Genomic DNA, 25,226 nt, shown 5'->3' with positions numbered 1-25,226 from the left:
TGGGAGGCGGCCGCAGGACCGAGACAGGGTCAGGAGGCCTGGGAGGCAGCCGCAGGGCCAAGACAGGGTCAGGAGGCCTGGGAGGCAGGCGCAGGGCCAAGACTGGGTCAGTCTCTGGGGGAGCAGGTGGAGCCACTGGGGAAATAGTCTCTGGGGGTGGAGCCGTGAAAGACTCTGGGGTGGAGCCATGGAAGACTGAGCCGTGGGAGGCTCGAGGGGCCAAGCCGTGGAAGGCTCGAGACAAAGAGTCCTGGATGAATGGGAAACAACCTCCGTGATCGCGAACATGGGCAGAGACTCGGAAACTACCTCCATGGTCGTGAAAATGGGAAGAGACTCGGGAACGACCTCCGTGGTCGTGGGCGGAGACTCGGGAACGACCTCCGTGGTCGTGGGCGGAGACTCGGGAACGACCTCCGTGGTCGTGGGCGGAGACTCGGGAACGACCTCCGTGGTCGTGGGCATGGGCGGAGACTCGGGAACGACCTCCGTGGTCGTGGGCATGGGCGGAGACTCCGTGGAGGGCTTCGAGAAGGGAGCCGAAGATGCAGGTTTTGGCCCGGGGTTTCCACCATAATCCACTGTATAAAGGGAACCGCAAAGTTCCTGAGCCTTCTCCACATATTCGCTGAGCATCCAGTGAGGATCAGCCGGAAGCATCAGTTCCCTCATTGCACAAATCAGACCGGCCCCAAAGAAAACCACCAGAGAGCAGTCTGGATAGTGCACTACATTTGCCAGCTCTAAAAACTCACGGACGTGATCCTCAACTGGACAGTTCCCTTGTTGAAGGAGCAAAATTCTGATGGCCACTAGATCCATTTTTTGAGGTCAGTCTTTCTGTAGCGAGTCAGGAGAGAATGGAGGATCTAAATGCAGTGTCTTTAATAGAAAGACAAGATGAACCAAGTAACTAATAAAACAAAACACAGAGGACCCAGTACAAAACATGACAATACAAGTGAAGACTGACAAGTAAAACAGGGGAAACAAGGGCTTAAATGCACTGGGGCAAACAAGGGAACGAGGAACACCTGTGGAAACAATCGGGGAAAACCAATCATAAAATGAAACTACAAAAGGACTACAAACTAACAGGAAACAGGAACTAAACAAGAATTTCAACATAAGTCAATATAAAAAACAGGAAATATGTGACAGTTTGGTAAGTTTCTCAAAAAGTTATCCACAACAAATGACTAATTACTTGTAATTTTAATTACATTTATTTACTGATTAATTCATTGAAAAAGTCATTGCATTACTAATTATTTTACTTTTAAGTTACATTTATTTTTCATAGAAAAGTTTTAGTTTTTCTGCTCAAATTCAAAATAATGTCTGTATTTCCTACATGTTCATTGTGGTACACCCTTCAGCTGTCACAGAAATGCAAACAGATGTACATATGAATTCTTATTTAAAATGTATTCTACATAATATTATTTTAAAAATAGTTTTTTAAAGTATTGTACTTATTACTTTAGTACTTATTTACAAATATTGTACTTATTACTTAAAAGTAATTACTTTACTGAAAGTCATTAACAGATTACAATAATTTAAAATGTAATGCCTTACACTACTCTCTGACTAAAAAGTACTTAGATTACAGTAACATTAGTGTTTAGGAATGATTTTACATGTTTTGCAATCTGTATAAATCCGTCTTCTGCCTCAATGAGTTTTGTCTCATTTAATGCTAATTGTTTTCTCAAAATAGATATGTGTTTAGGATAAGATCTGGTCATCATCTGCCAGCTATTTACTGATTAGTAGAGCATTCTGAGCAGACTGAATAACAAACAGTATACAATACCTCCTGCACAGGTGGCTGAGCACTGTGATCGAATGATGGCCCAGGTGTAGTTGTGTTTTGGTTGGTTCCGCCTGTCTGTATCTTCCTTGGCCAGTGTGTACTCCCACTGAATTCCTGGGTTCCAGCCCTGCAGAAGAACCTGAGAAAGAGAGAAAATAAAATTATAGCACCAAGCACATAATAAATTGCTTTTTGAAACAGGAAGTTGCGAGTTATGCCTTCTTTACGTAATAGCCAACAGCCTTTAGTTTTTGTCCATGAACATGATTTGATACCTGATACTGCTAGTAAGAAGTGGTATTAGGGGGAGGGAAGTTTTCATTCTAGAGAGCATTTTGTTGAACAAAATGAGTAAGAGCAAGTAGTCATCAATATTTATATATCATCAATACACAAAAGTGTATCTGCTATTTGTTAATTTTGTCAACTTAAGATGTACACCAGCATATATACTGTACATAGATGGCCTCAAAAACAACTCACATGGACTCAGTGCCACAAGTCAAAATTTTTATTTCATGGAGTCTTTAAATTATTTGAGAATGAGAATGTTGATTAATTTGTTTTACAACAAAATGCTCACCACATGCTGAACACATTCACGATGCATCCCACTATCAGAACATTTCACTTCATTAAATATTATTAAATGCTGACCATTTTCGACTATAATTAAGTTTTGTAGAGCAGCAAGTATAATTTTATCACTGCATGATAGAACAAATAAACAAAAGAAACACTTTGATTGGAAAATGCAGTCAAATGAGTTGTTTTCAGAGGTGAACAGAAATATGTTTATGCCTGATATGAATGTGAGCACAAATGTGCTTTTTTTCATGGACAGGCAAGGTATCAAGGTTAGCCCTGTTGGTAGAGGCCGTAACTACACCATCTGGACCCAAAAGCATCTTTCTCCATTGACGGCTAGAAGTAGCAACTTTGTAAGCAACACAAACATCGCAATACTTCCTTATAAAACATGAAATTAAATTTTTTTTTCACATGAGCACCATGGCTCAACATGCCTGGAACATGTGCACTAACCACTAGGCCACGGCTCTGTCTCAAAAGTATTTGAGTGTACCTCAACCACAAGAGTGACATTGGTGGGTCCAGTGGAGATGAGACTCTCTGGACGATTGTAGGGCCTTTTGTAGTCAAACACAGCACCAGCGATGGAGTGTTGCCCAGGCCAATCCACTGTCCAGCGCCCATTAAGAAAGTACTTCCTCTGCAGATTCCTCAAGGCCAGGTAGGAACTGGAAGAGTTGAGCTCCACAACACGGATACTTCGTGCTCCAGCTGGAATGGTGACCACCCGATAATACTCTACACAAGAGATAGGTGATAGTGACATTAAGTTGTTCAACTACTACATTTGTATATTTATACATTTTTAATCCACAATTGTGTTCCTTAGCTGTCACCTTAATTAATCTCAGTTTATTCAGATATAATTCCATTAATTTCATTGTAAATGCCATATAAAATTGTAGGTACCAAGTTTCTGCTACCTTCTGAGATATTACATATTTACATATGGTACATCTTATTTTTTATTTTATTTTATTATTTTTTTTGTCTATTTGATTTATTATAGCAAATTAGATTACTATATTATAGCTTATTAATTTTTTTACATTCATTTTAAGTCATCTTTAGGCCCCCTTGAAAGTTTGTTGAGGCCCCTAATGGGTCCTGGCCCCCTGGTTGAGAACCACTATTCTAGACCAAATTTGAGCCAACATCACATGTATCTTTTTTGGATTAGGCAATCCTCCAATGCATTGCAACAGTTCTGTGAAAATTTCCACAAAAGATTGAGCCTAGAAAAATGTAGATTATAAATATAAGTCTATTCAGTTCTGAGGTGAATATTAGATGGATGTTTAAATGAGTAAAACGTACCTCCCTAACCTTAAACTTTAGGGGAAAATAACCAATAGTGTGTAAAAGATAAAAAAAAAAAGAAGGTGAGCGAACAAAAAAGAGATCCTTACCTTTAACCAATGCCTTATCCTAACCTATAGTGTTTTAAAAGCAAATTCAAAATGAAAAGCACATTTACTGAAACACCCATGTCAATTCATGCTGCTTGACTGGGCTTGAGGCTCAGTCTCGAGTCCAATATCCAACACACTATCAGGTGAGCTAGAGCGGAAGTTAATCACATTGGAATAAGTGTGTTTATGAATGAATTAATGAATGTTACATTTATATAGCGCTTTTCTGACACTACACTCAAAGTGCTTTACACAGTGAACAAGGGGACTCTCCTCAACCACCACCAGTGTGCAGCATCCACCTGGATGATGCGACGGCAGCCATAGTGCGCCAGTACGCTCACCACACACCAGCTATTGGTGGAGAGGAGAGAGTAGAGTGATACAGCCAATTAATGAATGGGGATTATTAGGAAGCCATGATTGATAAGGGCCAATGGGGAGAATTTGGCCAGGACACCGGGGATACACCCCTACTCTTTTTGAGAAGTTTCCTGGGATTTTTAATGACCACAGAGAGTCAGGACCTCGGTTTAACATCTCATCCGAAGGACGGTGGGTCTGTAATACAAGCTTTACAATATATAGTTTTTCAAATGTAAAAATGTTTCAATATCATAACATAGCAGGGTGTGAGTAATAGTGCAAAAAATAAGTGTTTATAAAGACATTAACAGTCATAGTACCCGTGATTTGTGTGAAAATAAATTAAAATCACAGTTGCTGTAGCGCCTCCGGTGTTAATTTCACCAGGAAATTGCAGTAAAACGTAGAAAGTAAAAATCCATTTGCAAAAAAGTAGTTATAGTATTATAGTAATGAAATTGTTCTCTCTACTTCAAAATGTGTTATTTTACTCAATTTTTGTGCTACATGCTGTTTGTGCTTTGTAAATGTACAGAGTCATTAGCTTGGCAACATGCTAACTTCAATCGGCCAATCAAACGCTACATCGTGTCCTAGACAGGAGCAGGATTTTGGACCAATGTAGGGTTCCCCATTGTCCTGTATAAACTGGGGACTTCCCATATTTTGGCCGAAATGAAGTGGTCCTCCTCCCCACCAGATGACAAAACATCCCTTATTGAAGCATAAAAATGGTTGAGCGTTCCACTTACCCCAACTGAACACCTATAACCCCAGTACGGTGCTGAAGCATTCAAAATGGGCAATTATCCAGTATACACATGCAGAATTATAGTGCAGAAATAGAAACCAAGAAATCAACAGAATGTCATATTAGTAGACGGTGTTAAGGTTGGTTGAGTCTGTTGCATGGTGTGTGAGTTGCCATTAATGTCATTGGCTGTTAAATCAGTTACTTGTGAGGTTCCATCTCGCTTAGAAAGCTGTTTATGTAGACAGACACCCACATAGAGAGTGAGTTAGCTCTAGGTTTTGATATAGCCAAATAATATACAGGTGTACTGAGGGTAAAGACAGACACATACGGCTCATAAAATGTTGTTTGGTGTATTGTCCTTTGTAGATCTTGCAGGTGGAGTTATCGCCTTTGCAGACACCACACATATCCGGCACAGCAGTGGATCCCAGCACCCTGTCACAGCCCACCCTCTGGAAAACACAGATCATGACCTCACAACCAGCATAGTAACAGAAATAAAGTTCTGCAATCCATCTTTAAACAGTCATGACAGTCCAGCGTAGTCAGTCACAATGGGTGTAGCTGCATTAGGCACACACTGAGAAAACATTTTGCATTACTAAAGAGGTACAAGATGCTTCAGACTACAAAGATAATCTCATGAAAGAAACACAAGAAGCTGACCAATTCAACAATTATCTGTGAAATATTCAGAAATCAAATGTTCTTCAAATAAATGGGTAGTGTATGTGAAATACTTTTAGGAAGTTGATATGTCCTGTGGTGTGACATGCCATCAACAACTATTTTAAACAACATTTTGCAAGATCTATTATAATTATTATGCAATCAGCTTTTATAACATCATAATTAAGAGACTACATAGATCATTTGTACGTTTAAAAAAATATTTTTTTTCATATATGGATAGTTCACCCAAAAATGAAAATTCTCTCATCATTTACTCGCCCTCATGCCATCCCAGATGTGTATGACTTTATTTCTTCTGCAGAACACAAACAAAGATTTTTAGAAGAATATCTCATCTTTGTAGGTTATTTCAATGCAAGTAAATGGTGACCAGACCTTTCTAGCTCAAAAAATCACATAAAGGCACCATAAAAGTAATCCATACGACTCCAGTGGTTTAATATACAGGTGCATCTCAATAAATTAGAATGTCGTGGAAAAGTTCATTTATTTCAGTAATTCAACTCAAATTGTGAAACTCGTGTATTAAATAAATTCAGTGCACACAGACTGAAGTAGTTTAAGTCTTTGGTTCTTTTAATTGTGATGATTTTGGCTCACATTTAACAAAAACCCACCAATTCACTATCTCAAAAAATTAGAATATGGTGACATGCCAATCAGCTAATCAACTCAAAACACCTGCAAAGGTTTCCTGAGCCTTCAAAATGGTTTCTCAGTTTGGTTCACTAGGCTACACAATCATGGGGAAGACTGCTGATCTGACAGTTGTCCAGAAGACAATCATTGACACCCTTCACAAGGAGGGTAAGCCACAAACATTCATTGCCAAAGAAGCTGGCTGTTCACAGAGTGCTGTATCCAAGCATGTTAACAGAAAGTTGAGTGGAAGGGAAAAGTGTGGAAGAAAAAGATGCACAACCAACCGAGAGAACCGCAGCCTTATGAGGATTGTCAAGCAAAATCGATTCAAGAATTTGGGTGAACTTCACAAGGAATGGACTGAGGCTGGGGTCAAGGCATCAAGAGCCACCACACACAGACGTGTCAAGGAATTTGGCTACAGTTGTCGTATTCCTCTTGTTAAGCCACTCCTGAACCACAGACAACGTCAGAGGTCTCTTACCTGGGCTAAGGAGAAGAAGAACTGGACTGTTGCCCAGTGGTCCAAAGTCCTCTTTTCAGATGAGAGCAAGTTTTGTATTTCATTTGGAAACCAAGGTCCTAGAGTCTGGAGGAAGGGTGGAGAAGCTCATAGCCCAAGTTGCTTGAAGTCCAGTGTTAAGTTTCCACAGTCTGTGATGATTTGGGGTGCAATGTCATCTGCTGGTGTTGGTCCATTGTGTTGTTTGAAAACCAAAGTCACTGCACTCGTTTACCAAGAAATTTTGGAGCACTTCATGCTTCCTTCTGCTGACCAGCTTTTTAAAGATGCTGATTTCATTTTCCAGCAGGATTTGGCACCTGCCCACACTGCCAAAAGCACCAAAAGTTGGTTAAATGACCATGGTGTTGGTGTGCTTGACTGGCCAGCAAACTCACCAGACCAGAACCCCATAGAGAATCTATGGGGTATTGTCAAGAGGAAAATGTGAAACAAGAGACCAAAAAATGCAGATGAGCTGAAGGCCACTGTCAAAGAAACCTGGGCTTCCATACCACCTCAGCAGTGCCACAAACTGATCACCTCCATGCCATGCCGAATTGAGGCAGTAATTAAAGCAAAAGGAGCCCCTACCAAGTATTGAGTACATATACAGTAAATGAACATACTTTCCAGAAGGCCAACAATTCACTAAAAATGTTTTTTTTTATTGGTCTTATGATGTATTCTAATTTTTTGAGATAGTGAATTGGTGGGTTTTTGTTAAATGTGAGCCAAAATCATCACAATTAAAAGAACCAAAGACTTAAACTACTTCAGTCTGTGTGCACTGAATTTATTTAATACACGAGTTTCACAATTTGAGTTGAATTACTGAAATAAATGAACTTTTCCACGACATTCTAATTTACTGAGATGCACCTGTATGCTTTCTGAAGCGTTTCAATCACTTTGGGTGAGAAACAGATCAATATTTCAATCCTTTTTGAAATAAATCTCCACTTTAACTTTCAGAATGTGAAAGTGAAAGTGGAGATTTATAGTAATATTCTTCTACAAATTTTTGTTTGTGTTCAGCAGAAGAAAGTCATACACATCTGGGATGACATGAGGGCAAGTAAAATATGAGAGAATTTTCATTTTTGAATGAACTATCCCTTTAATGTAAAATGACCTAGTGAAGTGATATACCATTTCCCATTCATTTACATTTTACTCTAAAATTTTGATTTTAATGGCAAACAATTTATGTCATTGACTCAAAACATGAAACTGACAAATCACTTGGATGATTCATCATTATTGCTTATATAAACTAAATCCACTGAAATATAATTGTTCTGGTCCACTGAAATTTATCACTATTTCATACTAAAACAATTTCTCGTTTACAATATAAAACAGATTTGACATGTTGTCAGTGAAATGCACCAGTTGGAGTAAAATTCAATTAAACAGAATTGTAGCTGGCTCTTTCACAGCAAACATCCAAGCAATACAAAACCAGTGTCTGTCCTGGAATAAATTCTCAGAGGAAAGACTTTTTCTGAGCACTCTGGAGAAAGTGTTGCGTTCTGATTGGTCCTTTCTTACAGCATCTCTTAGTGGAAACATTGAGATGAAAGACATTTGGCTGCTCTGCCTCTCAACGGGGATTTCCATGGCAGTAAAATCCATAAAACCAACCACCGTGAGAATTCACAGCATGCTATAGAGTGTGCTCTTTTCAAAGACTTGTAAACCTGTGGCTCTGATGATAACATAGAAACTGTGTCAGTAGTCCATTAGCAAAGAAAAACCCAGCAGCAGCTACACCAGTGCTGAGAGACACTTTTATTATATATAGTCATGTATTACAACTCTGTAGAAGCCCCTGGGTAGAGAATACAACATGCGTCTGTAAAGAATATTTTGTATTCACTACGTTTTCAGCTGGAAGTTGTCCTTATGAGGGATATTGATCACATTTCTCAGTTACTTAAAGCCAACATTTTGCAAGTGCACGATACTGAGAATGCAATGCATATTTGCATAAATAATTATTTATAGCAAATCAAACTTGTGTATCTAGAAATGTTTGCGTTTATGTACTTGCATAGAGAATATTTTGTGCCGACCTGGACAAACTCTACTCTAAGAAAAAAAGGTTCCATACAGAACCCTAAAAGGTTCTATATAACCCTTTTTAAGGGTTCTTTGAGCCAGGTGGAAAGGTTCTATATAGAATCTTTTAGGGGTTCCCAACATGCAACCATAACATTTGGTTTTTGTTTAGTTTTTAAATTTATTTTTTGTTTTATCACCAGGAAAATGTTTAATGGATATGCAAATTGAATAGTTAATATAGTTTACCACAAAGAAATGTGAAATAACCATTTAAAAGGTATTTAAGTATCATTAAAGCTGCACTACATATGATTTTTTGGTTAATAAATTAACAAATTACCATTATTGAAACACGACTCACGTAAAGTGTTATTCCGCAAATTGCTTGCAATTTAAAATTTCAACCACAGATGTCGCTAGAGAGCACAAAGTTACATAGTACAGCTTTAAGTAAAGCATTTTTAATAGTTTGTATTTACAACACAAGTAATAATTAACACAATTCATAATGCAATATATATCATTAACTATAAGTTAACATTATAACAATGAGTAAGATAAATAAGCAAGCAAAAAAATAAATAAAATAAAAAAATAAAAAAAAACTAAGTAAAAATAAATCAAATCAAATGACCAATGAGAAGTTGTTAAACAATTTTAGCACTGGGGCAGATACAGAATAAGTTTGTTGCCACTGGTCTGACAAACTGAGTGAGGTCTTTTGGATACAACAAATTAAACTTCACTTCACTTCAGCCATCTCCATGTCATCAGTTTGATGCGACTCTCTGCATTTTCTGAGGGGTCTGGACACCATATGAAACATCAGGTTGAGGATGGATATGCTGATCCCTGTAAGTATGTGAAACATTTATAGACCTGCTGACAGTATACAAGTAATTAAAAACAAAGACACTTTTATCTATCTAAATTACATCTTAAAACTTACATGAATAGGAGTGTTGTGTTTTATCTGTATGAAGATGTTCAAACTAGTAATGCTGCACTTCAGAGCCACTGCCAACAGAAATGAACCATTATTTAGCATCATAAAAACCTTGATGCAATGCAAAATAATGAGAAATAATAGAAAAATATGTGCCTTTTATGACATTGTTTATGTCATTGTTTTGAAGTCAAATGTCCCCTTTGACTTCCACTTCTCATGGCTCTGATGATGTCCAGAACTTCAGAAGTGCTCTGAGTTCGGTGAAGATCTTTGCTAAAACCCATGTCAAATTATTATGGCATCTTCAATAAATAAATACATAATTATCATATTTTGGTATATGACAGTAAAACTACAAACAACATATACTCACAAGATGAAAAATTGAAACATTTCCATCACTTCCTCTCTTTGACTTTGGACACTTGACATATTCACACTCTTGAATTGTGCTCAATTAATCTCTTTATTTCAGTGCAGTAATTCAGTGCTTTGATGTGCTCATGGAAACTTGTTATGATTTTTCCCATGTTTTCTAGATGCAAAGAAAATTAAATTGTAACAACCTGGTATCAGGATTACTAGTTGATCCACAACAGAGATTTTAGTGATTCAAGTTTGAAATTACTAACCTCCTGGTGGAGAATATCACAGGCCTGGTCGAAACAGTTTTGTCGACACTTTTTGAAATAAAGTGTAAATCATAAATGACAAGGAGTTAGGTCAAAATAAATAAAAATAACATAAAATGAATCAACAAATTAATGTATTTCTCTTACTTACCAGGGTAACGTCACCCTCAAGCTTTCAGCTCAACCGACTGTCTGTGACCGTTAAAATTTGAAATATGATTCACGCGAGTTTTGATCACTTTGAATTGCGCATCTGCGAGCGTTCGTCTTAAATGTGCCTTTGCGCTATTTAGATAGGATGGGAAAAACAGCCCTACATGGTCAAGTTGATTGCTGTTTAAGATAAACACATTTTTTGAATTATGAGTCAAGAATAGACTATACCACATACTTTATATTAATACTAAGATAAACCTGTCATCTAAAAAAGAACATTGGATCTGATCATCTGTCATGTATCCTTTACTAATCAAACCCAAAGCTGTAGAAGTACATTGTAAAAGTTTTATTTTTCTGCAGTATGAAATGCAAATGCAAAAATAATGTAGTGTGTTCAAATCTATTTATAAATATAACTTTCAATAGTGTAATTTATGCATACATATACATACATACATACATTAAGCAATTGTCGACCCAAAAAACCATTTTGTGCAAAAAGTGCAAATTTTTGTAAATAGAACCTTTTTTGCATAAATGGTTCTATGGAGCTGAGTAAAGAGTCCTAGGTTTCTATATAGAACCCCAAAGAACCTTTTTTTCTAAGAGTGTAAAGACCCCATGTTATACAGTATTTGTATTGTGTTGTGATATAAAATGCTGTAGCCAGAGTGTATGTGAAATGTGTATCTCACCTCACAAGTGCCGTCAATGCAGACATTAGAGCTGTCCTGTGTACAGAGTGTTCCATCCCTGACTTTACTGGAGAGGGCAAAGAAGAAGTCATATCCTTCAGCAAAGCAGTAGAGCTTACACACATCCTGATCTGCAACAACAACACACAGGACATATAAGATCAGGCATATTTACACTAACACATACTGCCATACTCTGAGCTCTATCAATAACCTTCTGTGAATTTTAATGGTGTATCAACACCTGTTTCCTTTTAAGGGATATAAATGACAAATTTCCAAAAAATTCTGCCCTCACTAGAAATTTTATTGCGATTAATGTGAGGTATTGCAAGTCACTGATGACATGAATAAATGTGACCTTCCAAACTAATACATTTTCTTTTGAAAACGCATCTTTTTCTCTAAGTTTTGGGCTTCTGTCTACACTGAAACAGTATTTTTGACAGTGAAAACTGAGCTTTTAATGCTCTCCCAAGTAAATACATTTGAAAATGCTGTCTTCGTGTTGTAGTGTGGACAGGGGAAACAGAGATATTTGAAAACGATGAATTATTTGTTGTCATGTGACGCAGTCATGTGATCCATTTAACCCAAAACAATCAAGAAGTCGGTCCATAATTTAGCGGTATTGTTGTACCTGCTATTTACTTTGAGAGTGTTGTTAAAGATACAAGTTACGTTGTACAACCTTCACATTGCTTTCCTTCAAAGGCAAAGAGAAGTTTACTCAGAATTGCTGTCCGGCAACGAAACACAAGGACAATTGCATTTCAGACTGTACATAGAACGGTGATTTTTTTGCATGCACATTAAGGGGATTTAAGAGTTTTCATACTTTTCAGTGTAGACGAGCAACTTTTGGAAAATGCTGGAAAACGGCAGTGTGGATGGAGAGTGTTTTGAAAACGAAAACGCTGTTTTCAAATGAATCTGGATTTATGTGGATGTAGCCTAAAGAACTATCTTTCTAAAAATTTAATTTGTATGTTAAAAGATATTATCATTTAAATATAGGCTGATATAATAATTTAAATGCTTTTCATCTTACTTTAGTGCCTAAAACTCAAAATGTGTTTCTCAAAAGTGTCTCAAAATGATGGAGAATGTCACAAATATATTTTCCATTAGTGATCGACCCATATGGGTTTTTTAATGGCCGATGCCGATATCCAGAGAGCAGTGTGGCCGACAGGCCGATAGGCCGATACAATGACGATATATCACACAATTAAATATAGTAAATAACATACACATAAAAGTGCTAAAAAATCAATAAACTCTTATTTAGCACTATATTTACTCAATTTCACCCTAAACTTTAACTTTGTAAAAAAGAATAAAACAAATATTATTGTATTTTAAATGGTAGATAGCAGTTTCTTCTGATTTCTCTTTAGTCATCAAATTTTAGTAATTGATTTGCCCATGAATAAATTGTTAATATATTAGGAAGAAGGAAATAACAGTACACACAGTAGTCCAGCAACCATGGATGGCATGTCCACGTTAGCTATCGCATTTTCTCAAAAAATATAGAATCAAACAATTGTACATACAGTGCATAGTTAAGCGCATTTACTTTGAAGTTGCACTCACGTGCTCGTGCAGATCCAGCGTGAGCAGCAATCTCCTGACAGTTTAAATGGCCTGGATCACCTGCTTGGATTGTCACTGACTGACCGTCATTATTTGTGAATCAGAGGAACTTTTGATGCTCATGTTTTTGATTCTGGCTGATGGAATACGTGCTTCAGAGGAAGATATCAGATGAGTGCTCAATGGGAAGAAAACGCTGGATTACATTTTTTAAAAACTAAATATCTGCATATTTGCAAATGGTATATAATAGAAGTTTTATTGATGTTTGCCTTTTATCATTAGAAAAGTTACAGGGAACTGTTGAGAAGAGACTGTTAGAATACGTGCTTTAGAGGAAGATTTATGAGCACTCCACAGGATGCTGGATCTGCTGAAGTTGTGTGAGGTTGGTTTATTACATCTGTTTAAATGAGATATGCGCATACTTGCAGACGGTATATGATATTAGTTTTATTGATATTTGCCTTTTTATCATTAGACAAGACAGTTAGGGAGAGAGGGAGAATGAAACAGGCGAGCACTTAAACATTATGAGCTCAAACGCGTCTGCGGCTCTGATATGCAGACCGTTTAAATGAGACTATGTTGCACCAGTCTATTATTGTACTAACACGATGGCACGTAACAACAAAACAAACCGTGACTGGTCATTTACATGTCTCAGTCGCTTCACATGCAAGCAGGCGATTCTCAGCGCCCTCAAGAAACAAATCGAACAAAGGGGAAATTTATCGGCTGATGCGTTAATTAAAAAATTCTGAATATCGGCCGATTTTTTGGTCTCTGTGATATATTGGTCGAACACTAGTTTCTATCTTATTTTAGTAGGATTCAGGAGATGGCATAGTCTGTGTAATAGCACATTCAAAAAGCATTTTGCTCTTTGGTTTTATCAGATTAAAGCATATTTAAATGTGATTTTCTACAATTTCTGAGGTAATTCTCTATTATGTTGAAAATGAGATAAAATATTTTATGTCTTTGGAATTATATCACACCAGATGTGTAACTCTGAAATCACACTAAATCATAATAAAGGAGCATCTGTTTTCAATTAGCTGAATGTACAACAAGTATCACTAACTTAGTAACTACAACAATGAGCATGTGTACATGCAGACCAATACACTGATTACTCCCAAAAATCAGCTTATTTAACAAATCTGACAAGGCAAGAAATCCGTGTTTACATGATATTTGAAATAATCGCATTATTCTCTTCTTTTGACACTAAACCATGAAAAATCATGCACACAACACTTGCACACATTGGATAAGCCGGTGAGAGAGATGGTAAAGGTGTTTACATGCAACGCAAAATCGGGGTAATGGACAAAAATCTACCCATGTCGATCGGTTTATTCTTAAGCCGTTTATGACCTAACACAGATAAATGAAAGCCGTTTATTGCATTTACAAGACCGCATGCGTTGTTTGCTTATTAAGAATAATCGGTGTAGAATGTGCATGTAAACATGCTCAATAGATCAGTCCTGCTGTCATCAAGACCAAGAAGTCCCAAGGAACTTGGGAACTTTGAGTTAAATTTGCTGCAAGGAAAAAAGCTGGATAAGGTTTTAAAAAAATTGGCTTTGAACTTTCCAAGAAGCACCATGTCCATTGAAACAAAATGGAAATAACATGGCAAAACTAAGATCAGGCCATCTTACCAAAAGGGCCACTGTGCAAGAGTGACTAGATGTAATTTACTTCTGAGAAGGGCCAACATGAATTAATTCATTCATTGTGTGGAGTACGCAAAAAGTAATTGTGACAAAATCCGAAGCCTTTTGGAGGGTTTTGTGGACTAATAAAGTGGAAGTTGCCACTTTGACCTGAAAGCAAAGTTTTACCACCCTTAAATCAGAGGGAAAGTATTGGATAATAAGACTACAGTGTTCAACTTCCATTTTATTAGTCCACAAAACCCTCCAAAAGGAGTCTTATTAGCAGCAGTCTCAGGATAACCCAAAACCTAACCTGAAATCTGATTGGTTGATTGAAATGTGGTTGCACAACCAATAAGGATATTGAACCAGGAAAACTAGAGGTTGTAGCCATCACGGGAAAAATGGATGGAGCTAAATACAGGAAAATCCAGTCACACTTTATTTTACAGTGTTCATGTTAATGTGTAATTACAAGGGTAACTACTGAGTAATACTAATGAACTACATTATTATGTAATTATTTTGTAGACCTGCTTGTACTTACATACTGTTATCTTTATTGCTATAGTAAATAAATATAAGTAATATGTAATTTGTGTAACACTATAAAATAAAGTGTCACCGAAAATCCTTTATGAGAAATTGTTCAGTAGCTCCAACAACAGTGAAATGTCACCGTCTAAAATCCCTCACCACATAGTTTTATATTATACATCAAATATTTTCTGTAAGCTTGTTGCGTCTCACCATCGTGAAGATGACCCAAAGAATTTGGTATAAAAAAAAGGTACGTTAGAATTCTGGAATGTCCCAGTCAGATCCCAGACTGGAATTTAATTTAAAACTCTGGAAAAACCTTAAAAAAAATGGCATCCACTGACTTTCTCCACCTAATTCATCAGAGCTGAAGAGACTTTATGTTGAAAAATAGAAATTCCTCAAGATGAATCACTCCTGTACAGTACTCTTCTAAAAGACTGTGTACAAAGAAAATCATAATTTGTCCCAAAGAAATTAATGTTCTTAAAAAATATTTTTGGTGCGTAAATGTGTTGAATTTATTGTGTTATGGAATGAAGAAAAATGTTTCCATGTGTTACAATCTGGAGGAGTAACAGAAATAAAATATGAAAAATTCATGTGGATGAATATTATATGAAGGCACTGTACATATTTCACCTCAGTCTAACAGTATAAACTAGATTTGCATTTACTGAAGAAAATACCCATGAATTAAATTACCCACCATCCACCCCTGTGTAGGGTTTCCACTTGTAGTACCATCCACGGAAGGGCTTGCTGTTGAACTCAGCACACTGGACAGCCCTGAAGTCTAAAGTGTCACGAGGACAGTTATCAGTGTTGCACAGTTTATAAGAGCGAGATGAGCCCTCACAAAACCTTCCACCATACATTGGCCTAAGAGAAAACACAGACACACAGAAGATTACACAAAAAGTTGATAACCTGAAATCACCTACATGGTGTCCCCAAAAGAAAACAGCTTAATAAACATCCTAACTAATGTCTTAATAAAAATGTAAAAGATTTTCTGTGAGGGTTAGGTTTAGGGGTAGGGATAGGGTTAGGGGACAGAAAACATCTTTAGGTCACAATAAAAACAATTGAAGTCAATGAAAAGTCCCAACCATGAACAACCAATGAGTGTGTGTGTTTGTACAGCATGTCACAAAAGTCATGTCAAGTTTTCAGAAAAGCACTGTGGTTAGAGACTAGAGTAGAAGTGTGTCAGGGGCTTGTTCAAACCAAATCTGCTACGACTAAATGAAATGAAAGTAGCAACTAAGCAATCAACATTATGACACATTAAGTCGGCATGTTGTTTCCAAAAGTTCTGGCACCCTACAATCCAGTACATTATACCGAATCACTGACAAGAGGCATCTCACATCAGACATATTTACATCAGCTCAACTGCATATACCTTCCTTTGTGGCGTGACCAGATGTGCGTTGCATCAGCAGTGTGGGAGACCTGGGTTCATATCCAATATTTAAACCAGGAAGTGATCCCGTTACACAATCAGCGACAAGCGCAATTTGGAGGCTGCCCCCCCCCCAAAACATTACGTTTTACTCCACTAATGGTAAAATATGCATAAAATATACATTTCTCTTCACTCTATAACATCCTGTACAACTAAAAACAGCTCGCTTTACAACTCTCTTTTGGCGCCCCCCCATGGACATTTCATCCACAAAATGGAGCACACACACGCCCATTCGCCTAGCAACACTTACCACTTTGGCCACTGGGGGCAGTGTTTTTTTAATTTCGGCCAGCATAGTCCGATTTCCATGTGAGATCAGTGTGGAGTTTTTCAATGGCTGATGCTATATCTAGTGAGTGGTTTCAGATTGGCAATAAAATGCCAATAGATACACACACACACACACACACACACACACACACACTATATATATATATATATATATATATATATATATATATATATATATATATATATATATATACATACACATATGATATTATCGAATTCAATAATAGTAAATGAGATGTATAACAAATGCTGCTCTTTTTTTTCTTTTTTTTTTACTTAAAATTCTCAAAAGATATTTGAAAACAGGAAATGTGCTGATTTTGGAAATGACACAAAGGCCCTGATTTACTAAGATCTCAAATAACGGGTGCTAATTTGCTTGTGCAATCTATGTGCGCATAGTAGCCATTTTCCGGATGATTTACTGATCAAAAACACGCAAATAACTACAAATCAAATCAAATCAAATCCCTTTATTGTCACTCAACCATATACACAAGTGCAACAGCAGTATGACAATTACAATAAACATCTGATTTACACATAACACGTGCAAATGTGTTGGACACACCCTCCAAAAGGAGGCTTCTGCATGTGGTACTTGCACCAAATGCAATTACATTTCAGCTCTCACTAAATACCATTTTATTTTTATTCAATATGGCATTTATATGTTTATTTATAGGATTGCATATCATCATAAAATCCCTGCTATTTAACTAGTGTAATAGTTGTTGATGAGAATGCATATGACAATCTTCACTTGAAATGTTCACAATGAAATACAATATTATGTAAACTTTAAGCCATCACACCACTGATGTAAATGAAATCTGAATTATTGTCTTGACCATGGCAAAGTTAGTTGCGCACGAGAGAGACACAGGAAGCTGCATGGTACAAAACTTGAGCTCCCTTTTTGTTTCACAGGATCAAGACGAATCCTATTTGGCATACAGCTGCGTATCGGCCTGCCTACTGGAAGAACCACCACTTCAATACTTCGCAATATTTTGGCAGTTAAAAACAATGTTTAAAACATTCAATTACGACATAATTTGGGCATAAATTGTTAGTAGGCTTATGATGTTATACAATGGTGGATTTAGGCATGGGTGACATGGGGTGGCATCATGCTGGAGACGGGACAGGGTGCTTGCCGGGGTGGCACGGACCCCCCCGATAAATCACTGCAATTTGATTAATTTGCAAGTAGACCACCCTTTATTATGCACATTTGAAGGCACGCCTCTGCGTTGCATATTCATGTTGGGGAAACAAGCAAAAATTGCCAAGATCTGTTATTTTGTGCATCTGAAAGATGCAATCTTTAAGAAACTACATTAGTAGAACAGCTTGGATCTTTTTAGCTTGCTATCAAGTTTTTATACACGCAAACCTTTAGTAAATCGGGGCCAAAGGGAACTAAAACATCTGTTTATTGAAAAACGGGCACAGTTAATGAGGGATACCATTATCTTAAAACTGCCAAATATTGACCGATATATCGGCCCGATATATTGATATGTGTGTATCATTATATCGTATATTGATATGTATGTATTTATGTATATATATATATATATATATATATATATATATATATATATATATATATATATATAATTTTATAAGGGTCAGATTGGAGAAATGTCTCCTTAAGGAAACAACTGCACACTATCCACTTTTTTCCACAGTTTTGTGGAAACACTTTTTAATTAGGTTCCATTGGTTAATATTAGTTAATGCATTTGGTATCATGAACTAACAATGAACAATACATTTCTTACAGCATGTATTAATTTTTATTGATGTTACTTAATAAAAATACAATTGTTCATTGTTAGTTCATGTAGTTCATATTGCATTAAGTAATGTAAATATATACTTTTGATTTAAAAAATGTATTACTATATGTTAAAATTAATATTGACCAAGATGAATAAATACTGTAAAAGTATTGTTCATTGTTAGTTCATATTAACTAATGCTGTTAACTAATGTTATCAAATTGAACTTTCATTTTGATATCCAGTTATGCATGTTGTTCATGCCAAAAATTCTGCCTTGTTGTTAGGTCTTTACTGTAAACCCTCCCAGTGCACCTTTTTTCCCTTATGCTCTACACCATTTATGCTCTCTCTCTGAACTCTGAATTTACCTCGGGTTGTTGCAGTGTCTCTCTCTGTAGGTCACTCCACTCTCACAGCTTCTAGAGCAGCTGGACCACCTGGACCAGGATGACCACTGACCGTGCACCGGCTTTGGACCTTCATCACCTTGCTTTACGCACTGACCCCGACGACACCACTGCAATTTTTTTTAAATAAATAACAAAATAAAAAACATACAGACATGATCTTAGAGCTTATGCCACTCAAGCTAATGTTCTTAGAATTTGATGGGCCAGCATCATGCAGTTTATGGATACGTCACATTTAATTCCCATTTTGCACTGTTAAAGTCAACCTGAAATCATTTAACCCCTAATACCACCTACAACTGAAAAGCAAGAATCATCTTCATGGCTGTGACATAACTAAATCCTATCTGCTATTAAAAAAGGGAAAAGCCCTTTAAAACTATATATCTCACCTTTTCAGAAGATAAATAAGGTCAATAATTATTTCAAGTTGACGTATAAGGAATGTTCCAGGTTCAGTACAAGTTATGATGAATCTTATCCTATCAATGATAACCACAAAAATAAATTTTCACTCATCCCTCGTTTATATATATATATATATATATATATATATATATATAAAAACGTAGTTACAGTAAGCCACTTACAATGGAAGTGAATGGGGTCAGTCCATAAACATACACCATTTCAAAAGTATAGCCACAAGAATTTATTTTAGTGTAGTAAAATAGCTTACTAACCTTATCTGTGTAAAGTTATATCCAATGTTACAACTTCGTTGGCATGATGCATAACGGCAGTAAACCCTGTTAAGCAATTTTATCACATTAAAATCATGTAGTACAGATATAAGTCACGTTAACACATATAATGTTTTCATCTTGTGGCTATTCCTTTGAAACGGTTTATATTTTACGTTTATGAACTGGCCCCATTCTCCTCCATTGTTAGTGGCTCACAGTAACCACGATGTTTGCTTTTTTTTTAATAAATGAAGAACGAGTCGAAATTATTTTCTGTGGTAATTATCATAAAGCCACAAAGGCTGTTGATTGATCTTAACTTGTATTGAACCTGGAACATTCCTTTAAACCTAATGCTATTCATGGATTACAGTAATACAGAGATTAAAAAGTGTAATGAATAATGTTCCCAGTCCATTGCTCTTAACACACTCATTGCAACTGCAACAGTCCTCCTTGCTCGTGTGATCTAGCTGATATTTGCTGAAAGCAGAGAGCCAGGATTCCTGAAGGAAGCTGTCATTATTAGTGTTACATTCAGTAATTGGCTCTCACTTGGAATAAAGAGGATTAAACTGTCATGTCCAATATATGGCAAATTGAGCACCCCCAAGAGCCGTCGCTTGAAGAACACATGTTAAAAACATCTCACTTTATTTCTACAGTGCAGACCACCAGTATTGGCCTCTGTATCAGCCCGTGATGACATGTGCTTGAATAGAAGAGTGTATGGAAGAGAAATTCTCATCTTCCCTGATCGCCCATCCCCTTGCACCCCAGGCCGTGTCCAAATTACCCTGATGCCCCAAACGTACTTCACTAACGTAAGTGAGTAAAGAGACATCCCAGGAGGTCAGCCGAGGCCTGCATGAGCTCATTAAACAGTCAGTTCAATCAGTGCAAAGGCATCCTGAGGAAAGACAGGAAGAGGTGGAGAACAGAGAGGACAGTGAAAGAGAAGAGAGAGGAATGACAAATATCGAATCGAACAGCTAAATCTAACTAACACAACATCTATCTATCTGTCTGTCTGTCTGTCTGCCTGCCTGCCTGTCTGTCTGTTTGTCTGTCTGCCTGTCTGTCTATGACACCAAGTCTATCCACAGACTGTGTTGATGTTGTTCTCGACAATTTTAACTCAAAAGTTAAAAATGCTGTTGATGGCATTGCTCCAGTAAAGGTCAGGAAGATTACTGTCAGGCACAAAGCACCATGGAGAAACACAGCAGCGGTACAAAACATGAAAAGAAAATGCAGGAAAGCAGAATGAATGTGGCAGAAAATAAACTTGAAGTCCATTATAACATCTATAAAGACAGCCTTCATGCTTTCAATGTGAAACTAGGCACAGCTTGGCAGACTTTCTTCTCAAACATTATAAACAGCAACATAAACATCACCTGCACTCTTTTTGCTACTGTGGAGAGACTAACCAACCCCCCAACACAGGTTTCCTGTGAAGTGCTCTCTAAAAGCAAATGCAATGAGTTTGGGTCTTTTTTCATGAAGAAGATCAATGATATTACAATGGCGATAAGATCGTCTTCATGTTGTGCTGAGGTTAGACAGCACCCACTACAAAAACTTCAGAAATTAGTCACTATGTCTGATTTTGAGGCAATAGATAGCAAAACCCTGGAAGAAACAGTACAGCATCTTAAAAATGTCAACCTACTGTCTTCACTCTCCCTACATCATTTAAAAAAAATTGTTTAACTGTTTAGAAAAAGATCTGAGAAATAGCCAATGCCTCACTCCTTTCAGGCACTTTTCCGAAGTCTCTGAAACCCTGCAGTTGTTAAGCCTCTTCTTAAAAAAAAACAAAAAAACAAAAAAACAAACAAAAAAAACAAACAATCTGGATAACTCTATATTAAATAACTAAAGATCAATCTAAAATCTTCCTTTCATAGACAAGATCATTGAAAATGTTGTTTTCAATCAGCTGAACAAATTCTTAAACTCAAATAGCTGCTTGGACAATTTCCAGGTTTCCAACCGCAACAGAGCACAGAGATGGAGCTCATAAAGATTCTTAAAGATATTCGGCTGAATACTGATTCAGGCAAAATATCAATGCTGGTATTACTAGATCTCAGTGCTGCCTTTGACACTGTCTACCACAACATTCTCCTAGAGTAGACAGACTAGAAAACTGGACAGGGCTCTCTGGGACAGTCCTCAGCTGGTTCAGGTCATATCTAGAAGGGAGGGATTACTATGTGAACATAGGCAACTATGAATCTGAGTGGACATCCAAGACCTGTGGAGTCCCACAAGGCTCAATTATTGCACCGCTCCTGTTCAATCTGTATATGCGCCCAATAGGCCAAATTATGAAAAATAACTAAATTGCATACTCTAAAGGAATCTTGACGTCATTTTGGAGTCAGACCCTACTTTCAGTAGTCACATTAAAGCAATAAACAAATCAGCCTACTGTCATTTAAAAAATATAGAGAGAATTAGATGTTTTGTATCAAGTCAAGACTTAGAGAAACTTGTTCATGCATTCAAAACCAGCAGGGTGGATTACTGTAATGGGCTCCTCACCGGCCTTCCCAAAAAGAACATTAGACACGTGTAGCTCATACAGAACACTGCTGTCTGAGCATATTAGTACAGTCCTCAGGTCTTTACACTGGCTTCCAGTTACATTTAGCATTGATTTTTAAGTACTATTACTCGTTTATAAACCAGTCAATGCCCTAGGACCAAAATACATTTCAGATATGCTTGTTGAATATAAACCTAAAAGACCTCTAAAATAATTAGGATCAAGTCAGTTAGAAATACCAAGGGTTCACTCAAAACATGGTGAGACAGCTTTTAGCTACTGTGCCACCTACAGATAAAACCAGCTTTCACAGGAGGTCAGATGTACTCCAAAAGTAGCCACATTCAAATCCAGAAAAAACATGTGAAAACATATATGTTTAGCAGTGCATTTATTGACTGAACACTGTGCTGCACTCACTGATTGCACTGCATCATTTTATTTCTGTATTCTAAACTATCTATCTATCTATCTATCTATCTATCTATCCACCCATCCATCCATCATTACAGTACAGTACAGTACAACCCAATATGCCACTATGAGCTAAACCCCAGAACAAGGCACAAACATTGTGACCAACAAGGGGACAGTTTACTCACATGTGACATTTTATGAGATTAGAGTGGCTAAAAGAAGCTATTCTGAAAAGCTGAAAAAACAGTTTTCAGCTAACGACCAGTATTGAACTGCATTATATACTTCAACATCTAGACAGACCCAGAACTTATGCAAGGATACTATTTGTTGACTTCACTTTGGCTTTTAACACCATCAACCCTGCTCTCTTATGGACTAAAATAACCCAGCTCTCTGTTCCTGGCTCTATCTGTCAGTGGATCACCAGCTTTCTGACAGACAGGCAGCAGCTAGTGAGACTGGGGAAATTCACCTCCAGCGCATGTACAATCAGCACTGGTTCCCCCCAAGGATGTGTGCTCTCCCCACTACTCTTCTCCCTCTACACAAATGATTGCACCGCCAAGGACCCCTTTGTCAAACTCTTGAAGTTTGCAGACGACACTACAGTCATCGGCCTCATCCAAGATGATGATTAGTCTGCATATAGAAGGGAGGTTGAACAGCTGGCCATCTAGTGCAGTCAAAACAACCTGGAGCTGAACACGCTTAAAACAGTGGAGATGATAGTGGACTTTAGAACAACCCAACATCAACCTCGCTCACCATTCTGAACAGCACTGTGACAGCAGTGGAGTCATTCAGGATCCTGGGCACTGCCATCTCACAGGACCTGAAGTGGGAGACCCACATAGACTCAATTTTGAAAAAGGCCCAGCAGAGGTTGTACTTCTTTCGCCAGTTGAGGAAGTTCAACCTGCCACAGGCGCTGCTGATACAGTTCTACTCAGCAGTCATTGAGTCTGTCATCTGCACTTCTATAACTGTCTGGTTTGGTTCAGCTACCAAGTCAGACATCAGAAGATTTCAAAGGATAGTACGGACTACTGAGAGGATTATTGGTGTTCCCCTACCCACCCTGCTAGAACTGTACAGATCCAGAGTGACTAAATGGGCTGGTAAAATCAATATTGACCCCATTCACCCAGCACACTTCCTCTTCAAACTGTTGCCCTCCGGCCGGCACTACAGAGCACCGAGCACCAGAAGAGCCTGGCACAGGCACAGTTTTTTCCCTCAGGCCATCCACCTCATGAACAGTTAAAACTGCCCCCAAATACTTTCCTTTGGTTAATGCAACCATGTGAAATATTCAATCCATCCATACCTACTTATATCCATATCCACTAATATACTCTTCTTCAGTACATGTTCAATACATTTATTCAATACATCACCTGCACATAACTGTATATCTGTATATAAAACATTCTAACAACATTATTGCACTATTGTACATTTCTCTTTTTATCTGTTATACCTTATTATTTTTTTTTATGTCACTATATGTATACATGTTTAAATATATATGTTTGTATGTATGTATGTATGTATATACATTGCATTCTCTTGCACTGGAAGCTACTGTCACCATGACAAATTCCTTGTGTGTGTAAGCATACTTGTCAATAAAGCTAATTCTGATTCTGATTTTGAAATGCTGCGTTGTGAACAGAACCAAGGAGAAAGTACATTGTAACAATTTTAGGTCGTGTTTTGGAACAAAGCAAACAGGTCTAAAAATGCCCTTAGACAGGAAGAGACCAAAAATGCCACTAACAATAGTTAATTTTTTATCTATCTGTGTTTGTGTGTGAGATTGGGTATTTAACCTGTGCCAAACCACTAATCCAGTCGAACTTTGCTCAGCAAAAACACTGCACTTCTAAATGACAGTTCTCATGTGAAGTTCCTTGGCTTCTATTGTGAACATCACTTTCACTTGATTGTATTTTTCTGACTCTCGGCATGAAAAGTTAATTTTTTCACTCTGCTGGCATTTACACTGCTCTCTCTCTTCCTGGAAACACTTGTTCAAGACACTAGACATCTGTTAAAAACCTATTGAAAAGTAAAAACAAAAACCTTGTCTCCCCCTGGGTTAATGTCACAAGCTGAATAATGACGGGAGGACGTTAATGATTAATCTCATTCACTGGGAGAAATGTACTGCAGGCAGCAGCTTTGTTTGGCTTTTGTGCCACTTGAGCTGAAAAGGTAGAGTATAAAGACATCTTCATGTTGCTTTTTTCAAGGTGCGATGGCTTCAGAAGCCAGCAATGTGTCTTATGACAGTGCCTCACCATCTCTGGACCACAGGCGGAACCCTCGGCGGCCGGCATGAACTTGGTCTCACATTTTCTCCCGATACGATGGCACCACAGGGCTTTGCAGATGTCCTGTTGACAAATATCAGAGAATGGATCTATTTAAGAACCTGTCCTCATTATAAAAGATTAGCCAGCAGAGATCAGCAAACAAATATGAGCAATTGTTACACTG

At 37.5% G+C, this 25,226-nt stretch overlaps 1 protein-coding gene across 1 annotated transcript in view; it reads right to left on the bottom strand.

Moving 5' to 3' along the window:
* LOC127453799 (A disintegrin and metalloproteinase with thrombospondin motifs 16-like) overlaps positions 1–25,226 on the bottom strand; it is a 122,598-nt gene that overhangs the window by 34,679 nt on the left and 62,693 nt on the right. Inside the window, exons 11-17 of the mRNA XM_051720492.1 lie at positions 25,028–25,123; positions 19,020–19,168; positions 15,803–15,975; positions 11,285–11,415; positions 5,274–5,397; positions 2,904–3,148; positions 1,820–1,958 (exon numbers count right to left, since the gene is read on the bottom strand). Coding sequence (XP_051576452.1) covers positions 1,820–1,958; positions 2,904–3,148; positions 5,274–5,397; positions 11,285–11,415; positions 15,803–15,975; positions 19,020–19,168; positions 25,028–25,123 — 1,057 coding nt within the window. The remainder of the gene's footprint in view (positions 1–1,819; positions 1,959–2,903; positions 3,149–5,273; positions 5,398–11,284; positions 11,416–15,802; positions 15,976–19,019; positions 19,169–25,027; positions 25,124–25,226) is intronic.

This window comes from Myxocyprinus asiaticus, chromosome 16, assembly GCF_019703515.2.
Source record: "Myxocyprinus asiaticus isolate MX2 ecotype Aquarium Trade chromosome 16, UBuf_Myxa_2, whole genome shotgun sequence".
NCBI lineage: Eukaryota > Metazoa > Chordata > Actinopteri > Cypriniformes > Catostomidae > Myxocyprinus > Myxocyprinus asiaticus.
Note: the sequence above shows the minus strand (reverse complement) of the source record. Positions and strands in the feature narration are given on the sequence as shown.